This window comes from Daktulosphaira vitifoliae, unplaced genomic scaffold (genome assembly GCF_025091365.1).
Source record: "Daktulosphaira vitifoliae isolate Bord-2020 unplaced genomic scaffold, ASM2509136v1 Scaffold_1, whole genome shotgun sequence".
NCBI lineage: Eukaryota > Metazoa > Arthropoda > Insecta > Hemiptera > Phylloxeridae > Daktulosphaira > Daktulosphaira vitifoliae.
The window spans coordinates 57,346,183-57,362,673 of record NW_026099572.1 but is presented as its reverse complement, the minus strand read 5'-3'; the positions used below and the strand labels follow the sequence as shown (position 1 = coordinate 57,362,673).

The following is a 16,491-nucleotide window of genomic DNA, read 5'->3' as shown; positions in this document are numbered from 1 at the left end:
GTTATTAATTTATAGTAGGGGCGTTAATTTTGAGAACTGAATCCTCTATTATTACCCTATTACTACGAAAAAATCAAGATAAATAATTTATTTTTTCATAGTAAATCTTCTTACTAAAAAATTATAGCTAAATTAAGAACACCTATGTGTATTCATAACGACACTTTGTTAAAATTACACAACTATAGATTAAAAAATTGAAATAATTCTATTATTCAATAATATTTGAATAATTATTCTAACAGTCTAATTTTAGAAATTAATATATTATAATTTTAATATATATAACAAACAGAACTTATACATTCAAAATTTTTTATGTCCAGTTGAGACATTAAAAAAAAATAGTATACATTTTTTACCCTCAATATTGATAAAAGTTAAATGAATACTATGGTAATTATTTTTATTTTAAATTTTATACAAACAAAATGTTTTAACGAGTATCAAATTACTTAAAATGTTTAAGTCCTGACTGAATTATATGTAATAATATGTGTTGTATTATTAAATATAATTAAGATACAATAACAATGTAAATCACTACAAATTTAGGTTTGATTTCAATTTAAGGCCATATTGAGAAAACCTATAAGGGTTATTTAATGATCCTAGTAAAAGTTATACTTTTCTAAATTATTTGTTATTATAAATACACTTTGTATTTATCAATAATATATAAACTATATAAATTAAATATCAATTACTGGGCATGTGACTTAATTTATTACGACATTACTTAATAATACTAATTATTGCTTAAGATCACTTAACAGTCAGTTATTTGTCTCTTAACCATATGATCAAATATTTGTTTTTTTTTGTAAAACATAAGAAAAAATTACCTTGGTTACAATATTATGTTTTATGAATAATTATAGCCAATCTCAAAATAAATGTAAATTTATGCTGCATATGTTAGATTTTTATCTTACTTTATATTTAATAATTTACAACCTATTAATAAATTCAAATATTTTGTCATAAAAATATTATGATAAGAGTTAGAGTATGACAAATATATAATGTATTAAAAAATAACATACATATTTATTTATTTGATAAAAAAAAAAATTAAATATTATTAACAATAGAAATAACTTAATAATAAGATAATACATAAATATATATAAAAAAAATATTTTCGTTGTTTTATACATACAAATAACTAACAAATGTTATAACACACGTAAAATTTACTTGGAGCTTGATGGCTCAATATCTTCCATATCAAAATCTTTAACCCATTCGTCTAAAGACAAAAAATAGTGAATTCATAATTAATGACAACTTAAAATTAAAATACAACAAATTAAAATTTTACCTTTATCTAAGCTAGATGTGGTAACGGACGAAGTCGTAGATGGAATGTCATCCTGCTTTGGTTTTGAAATATTTTTATTGTCTACAAAATATACATTAACCTATAATTTAGATTATAATTAAAATGTTTAAAACAATTATAATTTACCACCAAGAAGACTATTAGTACTAGATTTTTCAGATGATAATTTTCTTCTCTCTTGATCATATTGACTTAATATCTCTTCTTGTTCTTTTTCAGAAAGTTCTATATCGGACAAGGGTGTTAATTCTGTAATGGACATTTAATATAACACATATTTTAACTAAAATTACACAGAATACCTTTGGTGAAATCAATTTTTTCAGCTATTTGTTTATCCTTCATTAGTTGTCTCTGCTGCTTAGCATCTTCATCTTCAAGTAATGCTTTTCGAAATAGAAATCTATACCAAAAATCAGCATGTGAAATGAAATCTGGTACAAGCTTTTGATAATTATCATTTAATGAAGGGCAATCAACTAATAATTTGTTAAGTTTTTCACTGGAAAGCAAACTGCTGTCTCCACTTTGTACCCAGTCTAGCCAAGCTTTATATCTTTTAAATAGTTGGCCATCAATTTCCATTAAAAAAGTATTTGGATCATTGGCCAATGTATAAATTTGAGCCTAATTAAATAGTAATTTATCTTAATAATAATTACATAAAAAATTACATGATCTTATACTTGAAGCCTAGATAGAGGAATTGTATCAGAACCCACAACTAATAATGCTTCATCATCATCATCTGGTAATGGATGAAGAGCATTTGTAACTTGATCCAAAAATGTGCTCACAGATTTTTTCATTGTATTGGCAGTAGAGTCAGGATTCTCTAACTAAAATAAAAAGTAATAACATTATATTATTAATACTGAACAATTCATTTTACAATTATTAATAAACTTATATATTAATAAAAATTAATTTGTACCTGAAGAGTTTCTTTAACAACATTAGTTGTATTTAAAACAATATTACTAGTTTCGTTAGTAACTATAGTTGTAAGTTCTCCAAGATCACGTTTTACCGATTCAAATACTTCAGCTGACTAAAATAAAATAAAAAAATTATTAAGCCTTAATTAGAGAAAGACATTTATTACAAATTATTAATTACTTTTGATCTGGCAGCAGAATATAATGTGTCCCACCAGCCTCCTTCATTTTTTGGTTCTGAGTAAATAGTATTTTCTTCTTCTGATTTACTATACAGAATTATTTCATTATTATAAAAGTATTAAGAAATAATGACAGGTATTACTTAACACATAACAACTTTATAATAAATTTTATTTTATTTTATCAATTTTATAATTGATTTTCAAATAAATATCACCTAATAGATTTTCCCCAAGAAAATATCATTTAATAATTTTAAGTGAATTAAAAAAAAATAAGGTTCTATTGGTGTGCTATTTCTGAGAATAATCAATAATACAAAGTGATTCACTTATAATAAACAACTTAATTAATCAAAAAATAAAAATAATATTAATAATTTTTCATGTTTCTTTGAGTTTAATGTTTCTCTCAATTTTTCAACCCTTAAGTTTTTTTTATCTTCATCACTTATACCTTATCAAGTAAAGTGTCAGCTTTAATTTCTCAAATAACAACTTTCCTAATTAACTTTTTAATTAGGAGAAAATGACTGTTTGAACAAATGACTTTCAGAATCTATTTTGGAAAGTATTGACATATTTATATATAGGTGAGAGAAAGAGTATGGCCGGGAAATGTTTAGTTATAAAAATAACAGCACACATTCATCACCTTCAATCATTACTTAAAATTGTTATTAATTTTCGAAATACTGGTCCAAAAATTGTTACTGATTCATCATTTTCTTTATTAGATCATTATCTAATAAATAAACTAGTTAATTATGTATGTTACCATTTGATAAAACAAAATTGACACCTTTATAAGGTATAAGGAATGAATATAAAAGATACTTGTTTATTAAATTCAAAATAGTATGTAACTAAAAAAAAATAAAATGATTAATATTTTTGTTATTTAATTATCAAATTAAAAATTTTCTTTTCACAGATTTGTCAGTAGATAAATTTGAGAAATTGAAGTTTACACATTATATGGTATGAAGGGATAAACATAAAAAAAACTTTACAATTGAAAAATTGAGAGTAATAATGAACTATAACACACAAACAAAAAAATTATTAGTATTATTTTTATTTTTTGATTAAATAAGTAGTTCGTGATAAGTGAATCAACCTGTATACATCAATTAACACTTAGAATAAGAAATAAATTTTATAAATATTTTGTTAAATTTATATTAATAATAGACAACTTAATTTTGCTAAGTAATTAATTAGTTATTTTACAAGGCATTGCATCACATTTTTTATCAAAACTTAATATCTAATATAAATTTTGACTAAATGAAAGGACTCAAATAATTAATATTCCAAAATCTTTAGTAAAATTATTTATAAAAACTGTAGTTCTTTGAAAAATTGATATCTTTAACTAATTGTGTGGTTCCTTGATTTGTTTAACTTTTTTAAAACTAAATTGAGTATCCTATATCAAACAATAACTTTTCATAATAAATGTTAATATTTAAAGTAATATTTATAAATGTATTAATTAAGACTAGTTAAAATAATATTAATTCAACTAAATTAATAATAATATAATGCATTTTCATTTTTACAAAATGCCTAAATATTTAGGTAAACTTAAATAGAATAGTCACAATATAATTTTTAATAAAATTTTCCAGAAAGAAGTGAAAATTGATTAGAAACAAATTTATTTAATTGTAAGTTGTATTAATGGTATTAATTGACCACTAAATAATTTTTTTTATCAACATTTCGTAGTATATGGTATATTCTGTAGTAACTTACTTGTCAGTCATAGCTATTACTGTTAATTTGTGACGATATTGAATACTATTTAATTATAGTTTGATAATTCTATATAGGGATTATATTCATGATTTTTTACAAATATCACAACTAATATTTTTTATAAATAAAACTCTTTTGAACGAAAAACATAAATCCCATAAATTTTTCATTTCCTTACATACTACGCACAATATAATATGCTATCTACTAGTAGATAACACAAAATACTATTACCGGAGTTGTGTTTGGTTTTGTCGATAAAAGATTAAATTATATAATTGTTCTAAAGAACATGTGTTTTGTTTAAGTCGTTGAGTTATGATTATCGTTCATGTTTCCAGATGTTATCATTAATTCTTTGTAAAAAACTGTTTTTATTCAAAGTTATTTCATTCTTTAAATAAATTGACTGACAAGTCTCACTTGTTACGTGTACTTCTTACCGATATTATGATTGGAAGTATTTTTTATACACTCAAATATATCAAATCTTCATTATGATTTTCTAAGTAGCTTTTAGCCAGTAGTATTAAGTAATTGTTGTTTATTTAGTTTTCAACAAGTAAGAAATTGATAAATTCGTATTTCTTTTCCACAAAATCGAATTAGTAGTCATAAAACACTAGACATTTAAAACAATTTTTAAACTAAAAATGTTCAAATATCGATACTAAACTTTTTGTAGGCTAGGTTATTTGAATAGTTTGGCAGGCAAAATGCGAACTTAAAATAATACATTTTTTCTATATTATGCCATATTTTCTCGTTTTATATTATGGCCTTCAATGATTCTCCTTTAAAAAATAATTTAATTTTAGCCATGAATAACCCTGTAAATATACTGTACTCAGACGATATAGTAACTATTATTGCTGATTTATATCCAAAATCAATTCACCACTACTTAGTGTTACCAAAAGAAAATATTCAGGATGTTAAAAGCCTCAAACCTCATCACATACCTTGTCTTATCTATATGGAACTTAAAGGTTTAGAATTTGTAATAAAAAAAACTGGAATGGCTTCACATTATTTTCAGTAAGTTAGTTCATTATATTTATGAAAAACAAATATGTATTGTCAGCAATTAATTAAATTATTCTGTTTTCAAATTAATAACTCCTTTAAAGTATAATACAATAATTTAAATTTCTCGAGTTTTTTTGAAAAAAATTATTATAACTGACAATAAATTTGCTATTGTAAACATTGTAACATTAATTTGTATTCTATTTGCTATAATCATTACAGAGTTGGGTATCATGCTTATCCATCAATGAATAGGTTGCATTTACATGTTTTAAGTAAAGACTATAATGGCTCACATATGAAAGCTACTTATCAATGGAATTCATTTCATACAGAATTCTTTATACCAACTTATAGTAAGTTTTTTTTCAATTTTATAGTAGTAATAAAAAATATATTATTTTCATTAAATAACATTGTTCTGAAAATATTTAGTAAAATTGAATGGTGATTTATACTGCCAATTAAAGTCATTCTTAATGAATCATATATTAGTAAATATAACTTAAAATACAACAAGTTATTTGATTTTATAATTCTTTTATACTGCTAATTTTAAAGTTCTATTTAAAATATCATGCATAATTTGTTTAGTCTGTTTAAAAAAATTGCCTATAAAATAGTTCTATTCGAATAATTTTAAGAGGAGTATTATAACAAAATAGAGACTTAAGAAAACTTTTATTAAATATTATTTATATTAAAATGTATAAAATTACAATATACTAGGGTATTTTACAATCTGGACATTTTTACCTATAAAATTTTTATTTTTTATGTTCTTATTGATATTTTAATCGGCTACCACTTATCCCGGTTATATAATGTTTTTTGTAATATGGAAAATATTGTATAGGGGGACTATTTTTAAAAAATAATCCTGCTTTTGTGGAATAGCCATTGTTCCTATTTTCCATTGTATCCAAATTTCAATTATATTTAAGTCCAACAATGTTATTATCAATTATTAAATTTATTTATGATATATAGAGCAGATTTATGTTCAATTATAAATTTTGTTAAGTTATTCCAAATACTTCATCAGCTAGTACAAATTTGTATGAATATGCTTGAAAATTTAGTAGTGTGATCTGATCGGAGTTAGTGTATAATGTGATTAGATGGTTTATTCTTCCCTAAAAAATTAATTATTTCTACAATATATTCCGGTAACAAATTTGAACCATTTATTTGAAAATGACTCAAACAAAATTTATTAATTTATTCCAATGATATATTATAAAATAATGTTAAATTTTGATAATTACAATAATCCTCATAACAATTTATAAAGTTTTTAATTTTGTAGATTTATTACCCTTTTATCTTCATTTAGTAACTATTATAATATTTGAGAAGCTATTTAATTAAAATAAAATTTTATTCATTATACTCAAATATGATTTCAGAGATAATTTCTGAACTACAAACAACAGGAAAACTTGTACTGCCCAATAAGAAATGTTTATATCAAGATCTACAGTGTAATTTATGTGAATATTTCTGTAGTAATGTACAAAATATAAAAATTCATATGACACTTTTTCATAATGAACAAACCAATTATTAATTTTGTTGACTATTATTAGAAAATAATTAAAAATATTTTACTGTTGTATGAATAGAAAAGGGTAATTTATAAATTAATAACTTTTTTGCAATATGTTAATTATAAAATATACATTAAAAGAAGTTGGAACTTGCATGTATTTAAATTATAATCCAAAACAATATTATTCTATCTATAAATTATGAACATGAAAAAAAAAATTGCAAAAAATAACATGTTGGCCTGAAGTCTAAGGCTAATTTCCTATTGCCATAATACATAAATTTCACGTAGAAGTAAAATACTCTCTTAAATCTTTTTCACAGTGTTCATATGCTAATCCTAATCCAAATCCAGAACCAACAAGTAAAGGCCACTTCTTTCCTATAAAAAATATTTTCAAATAAAATATAAATTAAGGAATTGGTAAAAAAATGAACTTACGCTTGAAAAAGAGTAATGATGCAACACAACCTACACCAAATCCAGCACCTAGTTAGGAAAAAATATTTAATTGAAAATCAAAAACAATAAAAAAGATAATATCTACTCATTTTTTAAAACTACAGATACAATATATATCACAAGTATACTTTTTGAAAATGAAGTAAGAATATATCTGAAATGTTCTTTCATTAAATTTTTACAAAGTCTAGCATATCTTATTTAAAATATAAATTGGACTTGTAATAATTCATCTCTGGTGTATAAGTATACTACACTGGAATTAATAATTAAATGGCTCTTAAACCATTGATATAAAGAGCGTTTTAATATAAATTAATAAATTTCATTTTCAGGATTAACAAAATGTTATTAAATTTAAACGAGTTATGGATAATAATAATTTTTTCCTTATAAAAGTAGATACTAACCAAATTTGATAGCAGAATCATACAAGCAACGATCAATTCTTAAACTGATCTCATCTTCTTTATAAATTTTACTCATTTTGACGTTTAAACAAGAAACTGTAATGCAATTTCTAGTGCATAGAGTCTAGAAATAGTGCATAGAAATCTAGTTTTAAAAATGTTAATTTAAAGGTATGATGGAAACGATAGGTAAAATAAAGTGATATGCGAAGACTATTCTGAAGATCAAATGTTATCATAACTAAGACAGTTTGCGACACTGTACTTCGATATTAATGTGTACCAACAAACAAAATGTTCAATGAAAGAAGCTAACGTGTACACTGTTAAAAAAATTAAATCCGCCAAATAATATACTTTTCAAAGTAATACAGAATAATTTTCAAATTCCCTTTAAAAGTAAAAAAAAAAAACAGCACATTCAGGACGCGGTATAGTTGGGACATCTATAAATCATATTTAATAATTATAATATTACTATCAAACAAGGTGTTTTTTAAAACTATAGAACACTTCAAACGCTTTAATTTATAATATGTTTAAAGTTGTTAAACATTCTGGAACATTCTCAAAAATAAAGTTAAAAATATTGTTTTGTCTCTGTGAGTGGTCTCATTTAAATTCTAATTCGGTTTTCATAAAAAGCAATCTTTCATTAAAGATTACTATCTCTAATATTGCCATTATAAATTTCATTAAGATCAGTGTTTTTAAAAAAATGTGTAACTGTTTAAAATGCAGAAAATTGTTTTCTATGCCTTTTTTACAGTAACATAATTTTAAAATATTTTTCTAAATATATAAAATTGAGCGATTTTTAATTTTTAACATGGGTTCAATTAGGTAGAAATCTTTTTCTTTTGGCGCATAGATAAACAAAATTGGTTAGAGAGAGCTGAGAATTTTCATGGACAGACAAAAAAACTTACAAAGGTAAAACTAAACCTTTTTAGTTTCATATCAAAGCTAAAACTATTAACATAGATGGTCAGAAAATAAATATTATTTATTTTTGTCTTTGAGGCTAATAGTTTTGAGGAGAATAGTAATGTTTCTAAAGTCGTAGATGGAAGAATTAACTTAATTATAAATTAACTTCATTTAATTTTTCCGACAAATATTTAGCTGTTAATATAAAATATACCTTGAAAATCGTATACACTACTAGTCAATACCCGTGAACATCAAATATCAAGTATGCTAAACTCGGAGTATCCCATTATATTATAGAGTCAAAAAAGAAAAACATTATTGTACTAAGATGGTGAATCGAGAAGAGCTTATGAGTAATTAGTACATTCAATTTATTAACCTTCAATATATTAATACTACATAATGTATTAAAGAAACAAAAAAATACTACTTATATAATATTATAACACGAATAGTAATATTATAATATGTCTTTATATATATATATATATATTTATAGTTATTTATAATAATATTATATTTCATATATTATTCATTAGTTTAAGACAGAAATATTTAATTGAAAAAAAAAATGGTTTTCACTTAACAGTTATTTCAAAATGTATAATAATTAGATTATTTCAACAAATATTATTTATTGGTTTATTGGTATATGAACTGCTTTTTACAAAGATTAAGTGACTTTTATTAAATTATTATTATCACGTTAGTAAAAGTCAACTGAATGCAATTTATGATAATTTAACGTATTGTTGACACAATGTTGTTCCAGTGGGATCTGAATATTTATGTAGACATAGAAAAAACGTATTAATTGAATTAAGAGCCATTGTAAATTTTACCAAGAAATTCGTGCGTAGCATTGTAGTGATTGAAATTTGTGACGACAGTAATCGCTATGTAGATCTCCGCTTTCCTGATTCAATTATTCTCGTTGAAGTCCATGACTCTTCATATCTTTATCAGATGGTTTACGAAAACGTCCTACTCCTTGGAGCGCCACCGAATTTTTCCGCTGAAATATCCACGCTGCTCCTTTGACTTTCAAAAGTACCACTCCTATTCTCGTCCTCTGGATGTCCATTTGCTCCATGCCAATCACAATGAGATTTATAGCGTTCATTGTGGTCTACATTGCCGGAGCTTAGGTCTGACCTGCTTTTAAAAATCTGATCTCTACAACTTCGGTTTTTGGATCCCTCGGGAGAGATCCCCTAACTGAGTGTAGTGAAGGAGGGAGTTTTAATTTAAGTTTTAGAACTTGATTCGTAGTTTTCTTCTGGGTTATTCACCTAATCACCTCAGACGATGGGGCTACGGTTGAAGTAGGCCCATATTTCACCCGTAGAAGTGGTAGGTTTTTCTGTCGTGGTCGAGAAAAATAACTTTGAAATTTGAACTAGCTTAAATTGCCATTTTTATCAGTCATCGGAAGCGAAGTAAGGTTGCCTAGTCAGTAATACTTGTGTCTTACGCGCTTGAGGTACAAGGTTTCCACCCTCGTATGGCAAGGAATTTTTTGCATTTTTCTCTTCATTTTGTTTAAGTTAAAATAAATTTTCAACTCTTTTGATTTTTATCTCATTTATATTCAATAACGTCAATAAAGATCAAGGATCTCATCACTGTAGTCGCCCCTCGCGAAAAGAAATTTCTTATTCATGTTAAAATTATTTTACTATATTTTAAGTTTTAGCTTCGATGCAAAGGTGAGAAGATATTTTTTTGTAACTATCATTTATTTTCTCTGCTCTAACTTGACCTACTTTTTTCAACGATACGTCAAATTATTACAATCTGTATCTAGTTGAAGTATTACCCTCAAAAATTGAAACAAAATTCTAATTTATCAATTACTTATCCCATGTTATTCATACAGACAATTAATATCATTCATTTATAATGTTTTAAAAGTATTTATTAACAAATCAAGTTCGATATGATGGTTTCAATTACAAAATTATATCATTTTACTTTGTAATTTGATAATTTTTTTACTCTATTTGTGTGTGTTACTACTAGACTACTACATTCCAAATATTTTGGTAACTTGTTGTTATATAAATAATTTCTAAAAAAACTGATTGTAAGTTACGCGTTAAAAGTAAAGAAATATACAACTACTTTATTATTTTTATATCTCCGTAAAAATTACAATATTAAATTATTGCATATCAATTTCATACTAAATTTAATTACTTTAAGTATTATTTATTCATATATTATAATTGTAAATCAAATAATTAATCGGGATAAAATTAAAGGAATAAGAGTTATTGTTGCTTTTGAAATAATCTACCAATTTCTTAAAATTAAACACTATCTACAGATTTGCATCGAAGAGTTTCTTATGATAGTGATCTTAATCACTGTCAGATATCATCTATACTTCTTCCAACTATGCCACTTCCATACTGTGCCGCGACCCCACTGTGCTACCGTTTTTTTTTATAATTATTTATTATAATAAATAATAAATCAAATAAATAATCAAATAATTGATCATCACCAAAATCTTTGGCTATAACTTCATTACTACTTTTCAAATTTAATATTTTATTGTGATGATTTTATTATATATATATGTTCTTCTTATTGTTCTTAGGATCTGTCTATTTTAATTCGATTTAAATGATCTTTGGGTTTTATTTAAATTTTGTTTTATATTTTTTTATGTTTATGACAACACTAATTTATTTAATAACTGTTATGTTAATATCAAAACTGTTAGTCATAGATCCTCTTAGGACAAGGTACAAAACTTATGATGCTCCGCTTTTGCCTTTGGCTTGCAATGGTCGACTCTCCTCAAAGTTCTTGTTTAAGTTGGATTGGGTTATTATGAGTTTAGCTTACATGTTGTTTGATATTTTTTTGCAACTAAATTAGTGACTATTGAATAATGATCTATGCATAAATATTTTTATAATATATATAATATATTTTGTATATTTTTAATATCATTATTAACTAAATCCACTCATATTTTAAAACTACTACATATTAAAAGACAACGCATTGAGAAAAAAAATACCACAAGATTATCGTCCTGCTTTTAAATCACTAAACCAAAATTGATGTTAAAATATCCAGCTCAAATATTCATTTCAACCTTGTGATTGTTTTATTTTCCAGACTTGAAAAGTAAAAAACAAATTATAATTTATAGTAGTTTAGTCTAGTACAGTATTAATGGGAAAAATTATAATCGATTTAAATAAATAATAAAAGACGAAATAAAATCGTGAAATAAACAAAATATCTAGTGACTACACAATTCATATGAGAATTTCGTGTGAAACCATTAAAGTGACGGTTATTTTCATTTTAAATAAAATTCGAAATGAGGGACCGGAAAAATCACAATCTTTGGAGATAGGAAATAAAATATTCGATCGCTAATTTTAGGTTCAACTAAATATCATCTTATCAAAAAAAACATGACATAGTAAAACCTAATGTTAAAAAACTAATGCCAATGCAAAAATAGATAAATTTATTACATTTGTCTAAAAAAAATTATTACCAATTAATGACAAATAACACACACTATTACAAGTGAATAAATACAAAAATATATTATTCAGTATAAAATTCAACAAACTCAACATATTTTGTTTTTTTACATTTCTGTTATAACTCACATTTTAGCTGAATACTGTTTTACCTTTAATTTTAAAGTTTGTTAATATGAGCATATCCATTTTAATTAAATTTTTCAATTTACTATCATTTTCTTTGGCATTGTCACATTTAGAGCTGCATTGTAATTTTTCCAATTACATGTTAAATTTTTTCAAACATAATGAGAAATATTTGATTAAACTCGAAAAACAAAACAAAATTTTTCCAGTTACCTTAAATGAACTAAAAACTTATGGTGAAGCTTTACAAACACATGGAAATATTGTTATGGCTATGTTGGACGCACTACATTTAATGGATCTAAAATCTATTCCAAATGATTTGATGACAATCAATTTATACTTTAACAATGTTTCAGGATCTTTAATGTTTGTCGCTAGAAATAATGTAGGTAACTACGATATGAATCATACAAATATAATTAAAGGGTATAAAATGCTTCACCAAGTAATGGTTGAACGTCTGGAAAACTTCATTAATAATCATTGTTTAGAAGTCACTGTCGAAGAAGAATTTATCAAATGTCCGGACTATAACACACCTGGTAATTATAATATAAAATTTCTACGTTCCATAGCCGGAAATCTCAAAAACAGAATAACAAATTCAAATCAAAACCTAAATGACTATAATGAACATGACGTAAAACTTAAAGAAAGTGAGGTATTGAGTGTACTAATATCATCACTTAAATCAAATAGCTACAGGAACTTCGACCCAAAAAATTTATTTTTCTATGATTTATTTTCTCGTCAAGATAATAAACAATTTCATATGATAGATATTAATAATTTAGTACATTGCATTATGGAAAATGGAGACGTTATAGATCTATTGAGATATACAACATATAAAGAGAAATGCTCAGATTCTGTTTTTTCAACTGTATTCTGTGTATTCCGTTATATTTTATATAGTTTTGACAGTACATACGTATTAAAATTTCAGGAATTAATGTTAACAGCTTCATTTCAACCTTTGGGTGTTCTTATCCGATCATATTGTTTATTCGTGAAGAATTATATAACATCAGTTAAATTACAAGCTATAAAACTAAATAAATTAAATAAAAAGCAACTAATAACTATTGGTGAAAGTATTGTGAACAATTTAAATTGTTTCCTTGAATTAGATTTGTATAGAGGTTTTTCACTAAATATCATTACAAAAACATATAATAGTTTGAATAAATTAATCAACTATTATGAACAAACGAATGTTCACTATGATCAGACACTAGATAGGATTCCTGCATCAATACGACATTTTTTAATGATTAATAAATTGTGTCATAGTAATAGTTTTTTTAAAGCGAGAACAGTTGGAGATGGAAATGTTTACAGCATATACTCAAAGATAGAAAAATATTCACTTAAAGTTTCGGAATATATAACACGATTAAAAAATTTTAAAAATATGTTTGACACTATTAATAACACTTATTATTTTGAATATCTATACATCAGAAAGTACAAGGACTTTATTAATGATTACAATCGAAGTAAGTAAAAAATTTAATTTTTTTTTTCATTAAAATTATGGATTTTGAAAGTATTTAGTAAGTTTATATTACAGTAATGAATAACTTAAGTGAGAAGTTTTACTTACAATAAAAGTAGGCATGAACTGTCTATGTACTAAGACCTATAGGTTCATTATGGAGATCTCTATCAAATTATAATTATTCGGTTATAAAGTTATGACTAGAGTTGAGGCTTATGTGCTGCTATATTTATTACTAGACATTTCCAACTTCACTTCCTTTCCCATTAAGGTATAAAAGTGTTAATAACTTGTAATATATAAAAAATTGTTATGGATCAGTCTTTTTCTTTTTTTAATTAGATCAATTAAATTTAATCAAGTGGTAGATGTTAAAAGAATTACTCTATATATAGAAAGTTCCATTTTCATAAACCACTTAATTAATTAAAAAGTAAATATAAAATTAAGAATTTTTTTGGAGGTTTCTTATAGGTACATGATTTTTCTTAATGTATCAATCATGATAGCGGTCGACAACAACAAAAACTTTTGGATCAGTATTTCAGAAGTTATTAATATTTTATAGTAATGACTTGGGTGAGACGCGGGTGTTGTTATTTTTATCACTAGTCTATCCCTGTTGTACTCTTCCTTTCACCCAAGGTATAATAATATCATAAAAAATACTTTATGAAAATTGAAAAAAAAACATACGTAAAAGAAACCAGAATTATTGTTTAACCAATTTAATGGCTCATGATAAATGAATCACAATGTATAGGTTTCGTAATAATTCACTAAATACCAGTTGAAACAGATCTAAATTGATAACTATTACAATCTTTTATACAACTATAATTCCACAGTAACTATTTTAACCCATTTATGACCCGTTTTTTTCTTTTTTATACTATATTAAAAGCATATATTTTATTATTTGTTTTAATAATAAAATATATAAAAACACTTTTTTCAAATTTTCAAAATAGACATATTTAAAAAAAAATTTTTAACAACATTTTAACGATTTGATACAATTTTAGAAAAATTATTTATTTAGTTACAAGAAGAGGTAAAGAAAGACCAAAAATGAGATGGAAGGATGTTATTGAATGTGATATAAGGACCGCTGATGTAAACGTCGATGATAAGAGAGATCGTGTCAAGTGGAATTTTAGGATAAGGGTGGCCGAACCCCAGTAGTTTGGATTAAGGCGAGGAAAAGAAGAGGAAGATTCAATTTTAAAAATTTTAAATCGATTCTTAACTTTTCCTTACATCACCGGCTAATAAAAATGATTTTAAGAGATTTTAGCCAAAAAATTAATTTTAAATGAAATAAACTTTTTTTAAACTAGTTAAGTTAAAAAAAAAATTTAATTTATTTTTTAACTTAGCTAGTTAAATTTATAAATTGTTAACTTTTAACTGTTAATTTATCTACATTGATCATACTTAACTTGAGTTATTTAATTCCATTATTATGCCCATCTTTGCTAATACTTAAGTTGTTATAAGCCGATAAGTACTTTTTTTTAAAGTGCTAAAATGTAACTATTATAAAATACTAAAAATTAAAAAAGAATAATTTTTTTTTTTAGATCAAAAAATAAAAAATAGGTATTTAACATAATTTAAGATTATTGTTTTAAAATAATTACATCTAAATAATAATTGTATCAAAAATTGTAAGAGATATTAGTTAAATCTATTCTACAAGTAAATGTTTAATGAATCCCGCCTCAATTGTGAAATTGAGTAATAGTTTTATAATTGGGTTTTTAATAACTTATCAATCTTCAAATAGTAAGGTAGGTATTAAAATTATTTACTAAGGATAGTCCAACTGCTGTAAGACTTAAATAATCACTGTTCTGTCAAATACTTAAACATTGAGGAGAATTATATCAGTGGAGTGGAATATTTTCAAATCTGCTATACCTAATTCGCAACTACCGATTCTCATAAGTGATTTATTAGAATTTTTAAACTGTTATAAATCACTGTTGATAAAAAATTTATAAAATGTCCTAATTATAAAAAATCAAACTATAACAAAATAAAATATTTGTATTTCATAGCCGAAAAAATAAAAAACAGGCTGACTAATTTCAATAAATTTAAGACTTATATTTAGTATAGCTTTGATAAAAATAACCAATAATTATTTATTGTGTTAACAACAATGCTTAAGTTATTAATAATATTTAAAAATGAATAATTGAAATTAAATAAGTTTTTACTTTAAAATTTTTTTTATTTACGGGCATTGAGTAGCATTATTTTGAATTAAAATATAATATATAAATTAAAAAATAGAATAAATTCAATACAATTTTTAATTTTTTAGAATATATTTGCAACATTGACAAATATACTGATTTTTATAAGAAACAGAAGGATGAAGTTAAAACTACAGTCGATCAAGTTGTAAATGATGAATTTGAGTTTGATGTTGACGATCTAATAAATGATTTCTATTTTGATTTCGATGTCAGTCAGGAAATTCAAAATCATCAGTTTAAACAAACTACAAATGAAACTTCTAAAAGAGAGCCTGTATTCTCACCGAAGTACATGACTGACTACATACCTTATAACTTATTATAAAAAAAAAATTAGGATACTTTTCTCAAAATTTAATCTAAAATCTTTATAAATTTATCAATTTAAAATACATAAATAGTTTTGTTTCATTTTTAGTTTAGAATAACTGTAAAGTAATAAATTAAATTTCAAGATGTAA

General features: G+C 24.1%; 4 protein-coding genes across 6 annotated transcripts; 2 read left to right on the top strand and 2 right to left on the bottom strand.

The window, feature by feature from the left end:
• Positions 1–1,030: 1,030 nt before the first annotated feature.
• LOC126895282 (BSD domain-containing protein 1-like) lies at positions 1,031–4,434 on the bottom strand. Of its 2 annotated transcripts, none has more exons than XM_050666985.1 (8): positions 4,227–4,434; positions 2,465–2,552; positions 2,280–2,396; positions 2,032–2,184; positions 1,648–1,972; positions 1,472–1,570; positions 1,325–1,405; positions 1,031–1,252 (listed from the first exon to the last, which is right to left on the bottom strand). In XM_050666985.1, the coding sequence occupies exons 1-8, from the start codon at positions 4,235–4,237 to the stop codon at positions 1,197–1,199; spliced, it is 930 nt and encodes a 309-aa protein (XP_050522942.1). In that variant the 5' UTR covers positions 4,238–4,434; the 3' UTR covers positions 1,031–1,196. The 2 variants fall into 2 exon arrangements, with proteins under 2 accessions (XP_050522942.1, XP_050522941.1); XM_050666984.1 differs by having other exon boundaries at positions 1,472–1,594; positions 4,227–4,433.
• A 120-nt stretch (positions 4,435–4,554) lies between these two features.
• LOC126895298 (aprataxin) lies at positions 4,555–7,186 on the top strand. Of its 2 annotated transcripts, XM_050667021.1 has the most exons (4): positions 4,558–4,791; positions 5,048–5,267; positions 5,481–5,614; positions 6,668–7,186. In XM_050667021.1, exons 2-4 carry the CDS (start codon positions 5,050–5,052, stop codon positions 6,826–6,828), a joined length of 513 nt encoding a protein of 170 aa, XP_050522978.1. In that variant the 5' UTR covers positions 4,558–4,791; positions 5,048–5,049; the 3' UTR covers positions 6,829–7,186. The 2 variants fall into 2 exon arrangements, with proteins under 2 accessions (XP_050522976.1, XP_050522978.1); XM_050667019.1 differs by having other exon boundaries at positions 4,555–5,267.
• Positions 6,948–7,890, bottom strand: LOC126895308 (MICOS complex subunit MIC10-like). Its single transcript, XM_050667047.1, has 3 exons — positions 7,683–7,890; positions 7,252–7,299; positions 6,948–7,191 (listed from the first exon to the last, which is right to left on the bottom strand). Exons 1-3 carry the CDS (start codon positions 7,756–7,758, stop codon positions 7,094–7,096), a joined length of 222 nt encoding a protein of 73 aa, XP_050523004.1. The 5' UTR covers positions 7,759–7,890; the 3' UTR covers positions 6,948–7,093.
• Positions 7,891–12,235: 4,345 nt separating this feature from the next.
• On the top strand, positions 12,236–16,491 carry LOC126895260 (uncharacterized). The gene is made up of 2 exons (XM_050666931.1): positions 12,236–13,761; positions 16,096–16,491. Exons 1-2 carry the CDS (start codon positions 12,306–12,308, stop codon positions 16,353–16,355), a joined length of 1,716 nt encoding a protein of 571 aa, XP_050522888.1. The 5' UTR covers positions 12,236–12,305; the 3' UTR covers positions 16,356–16,491.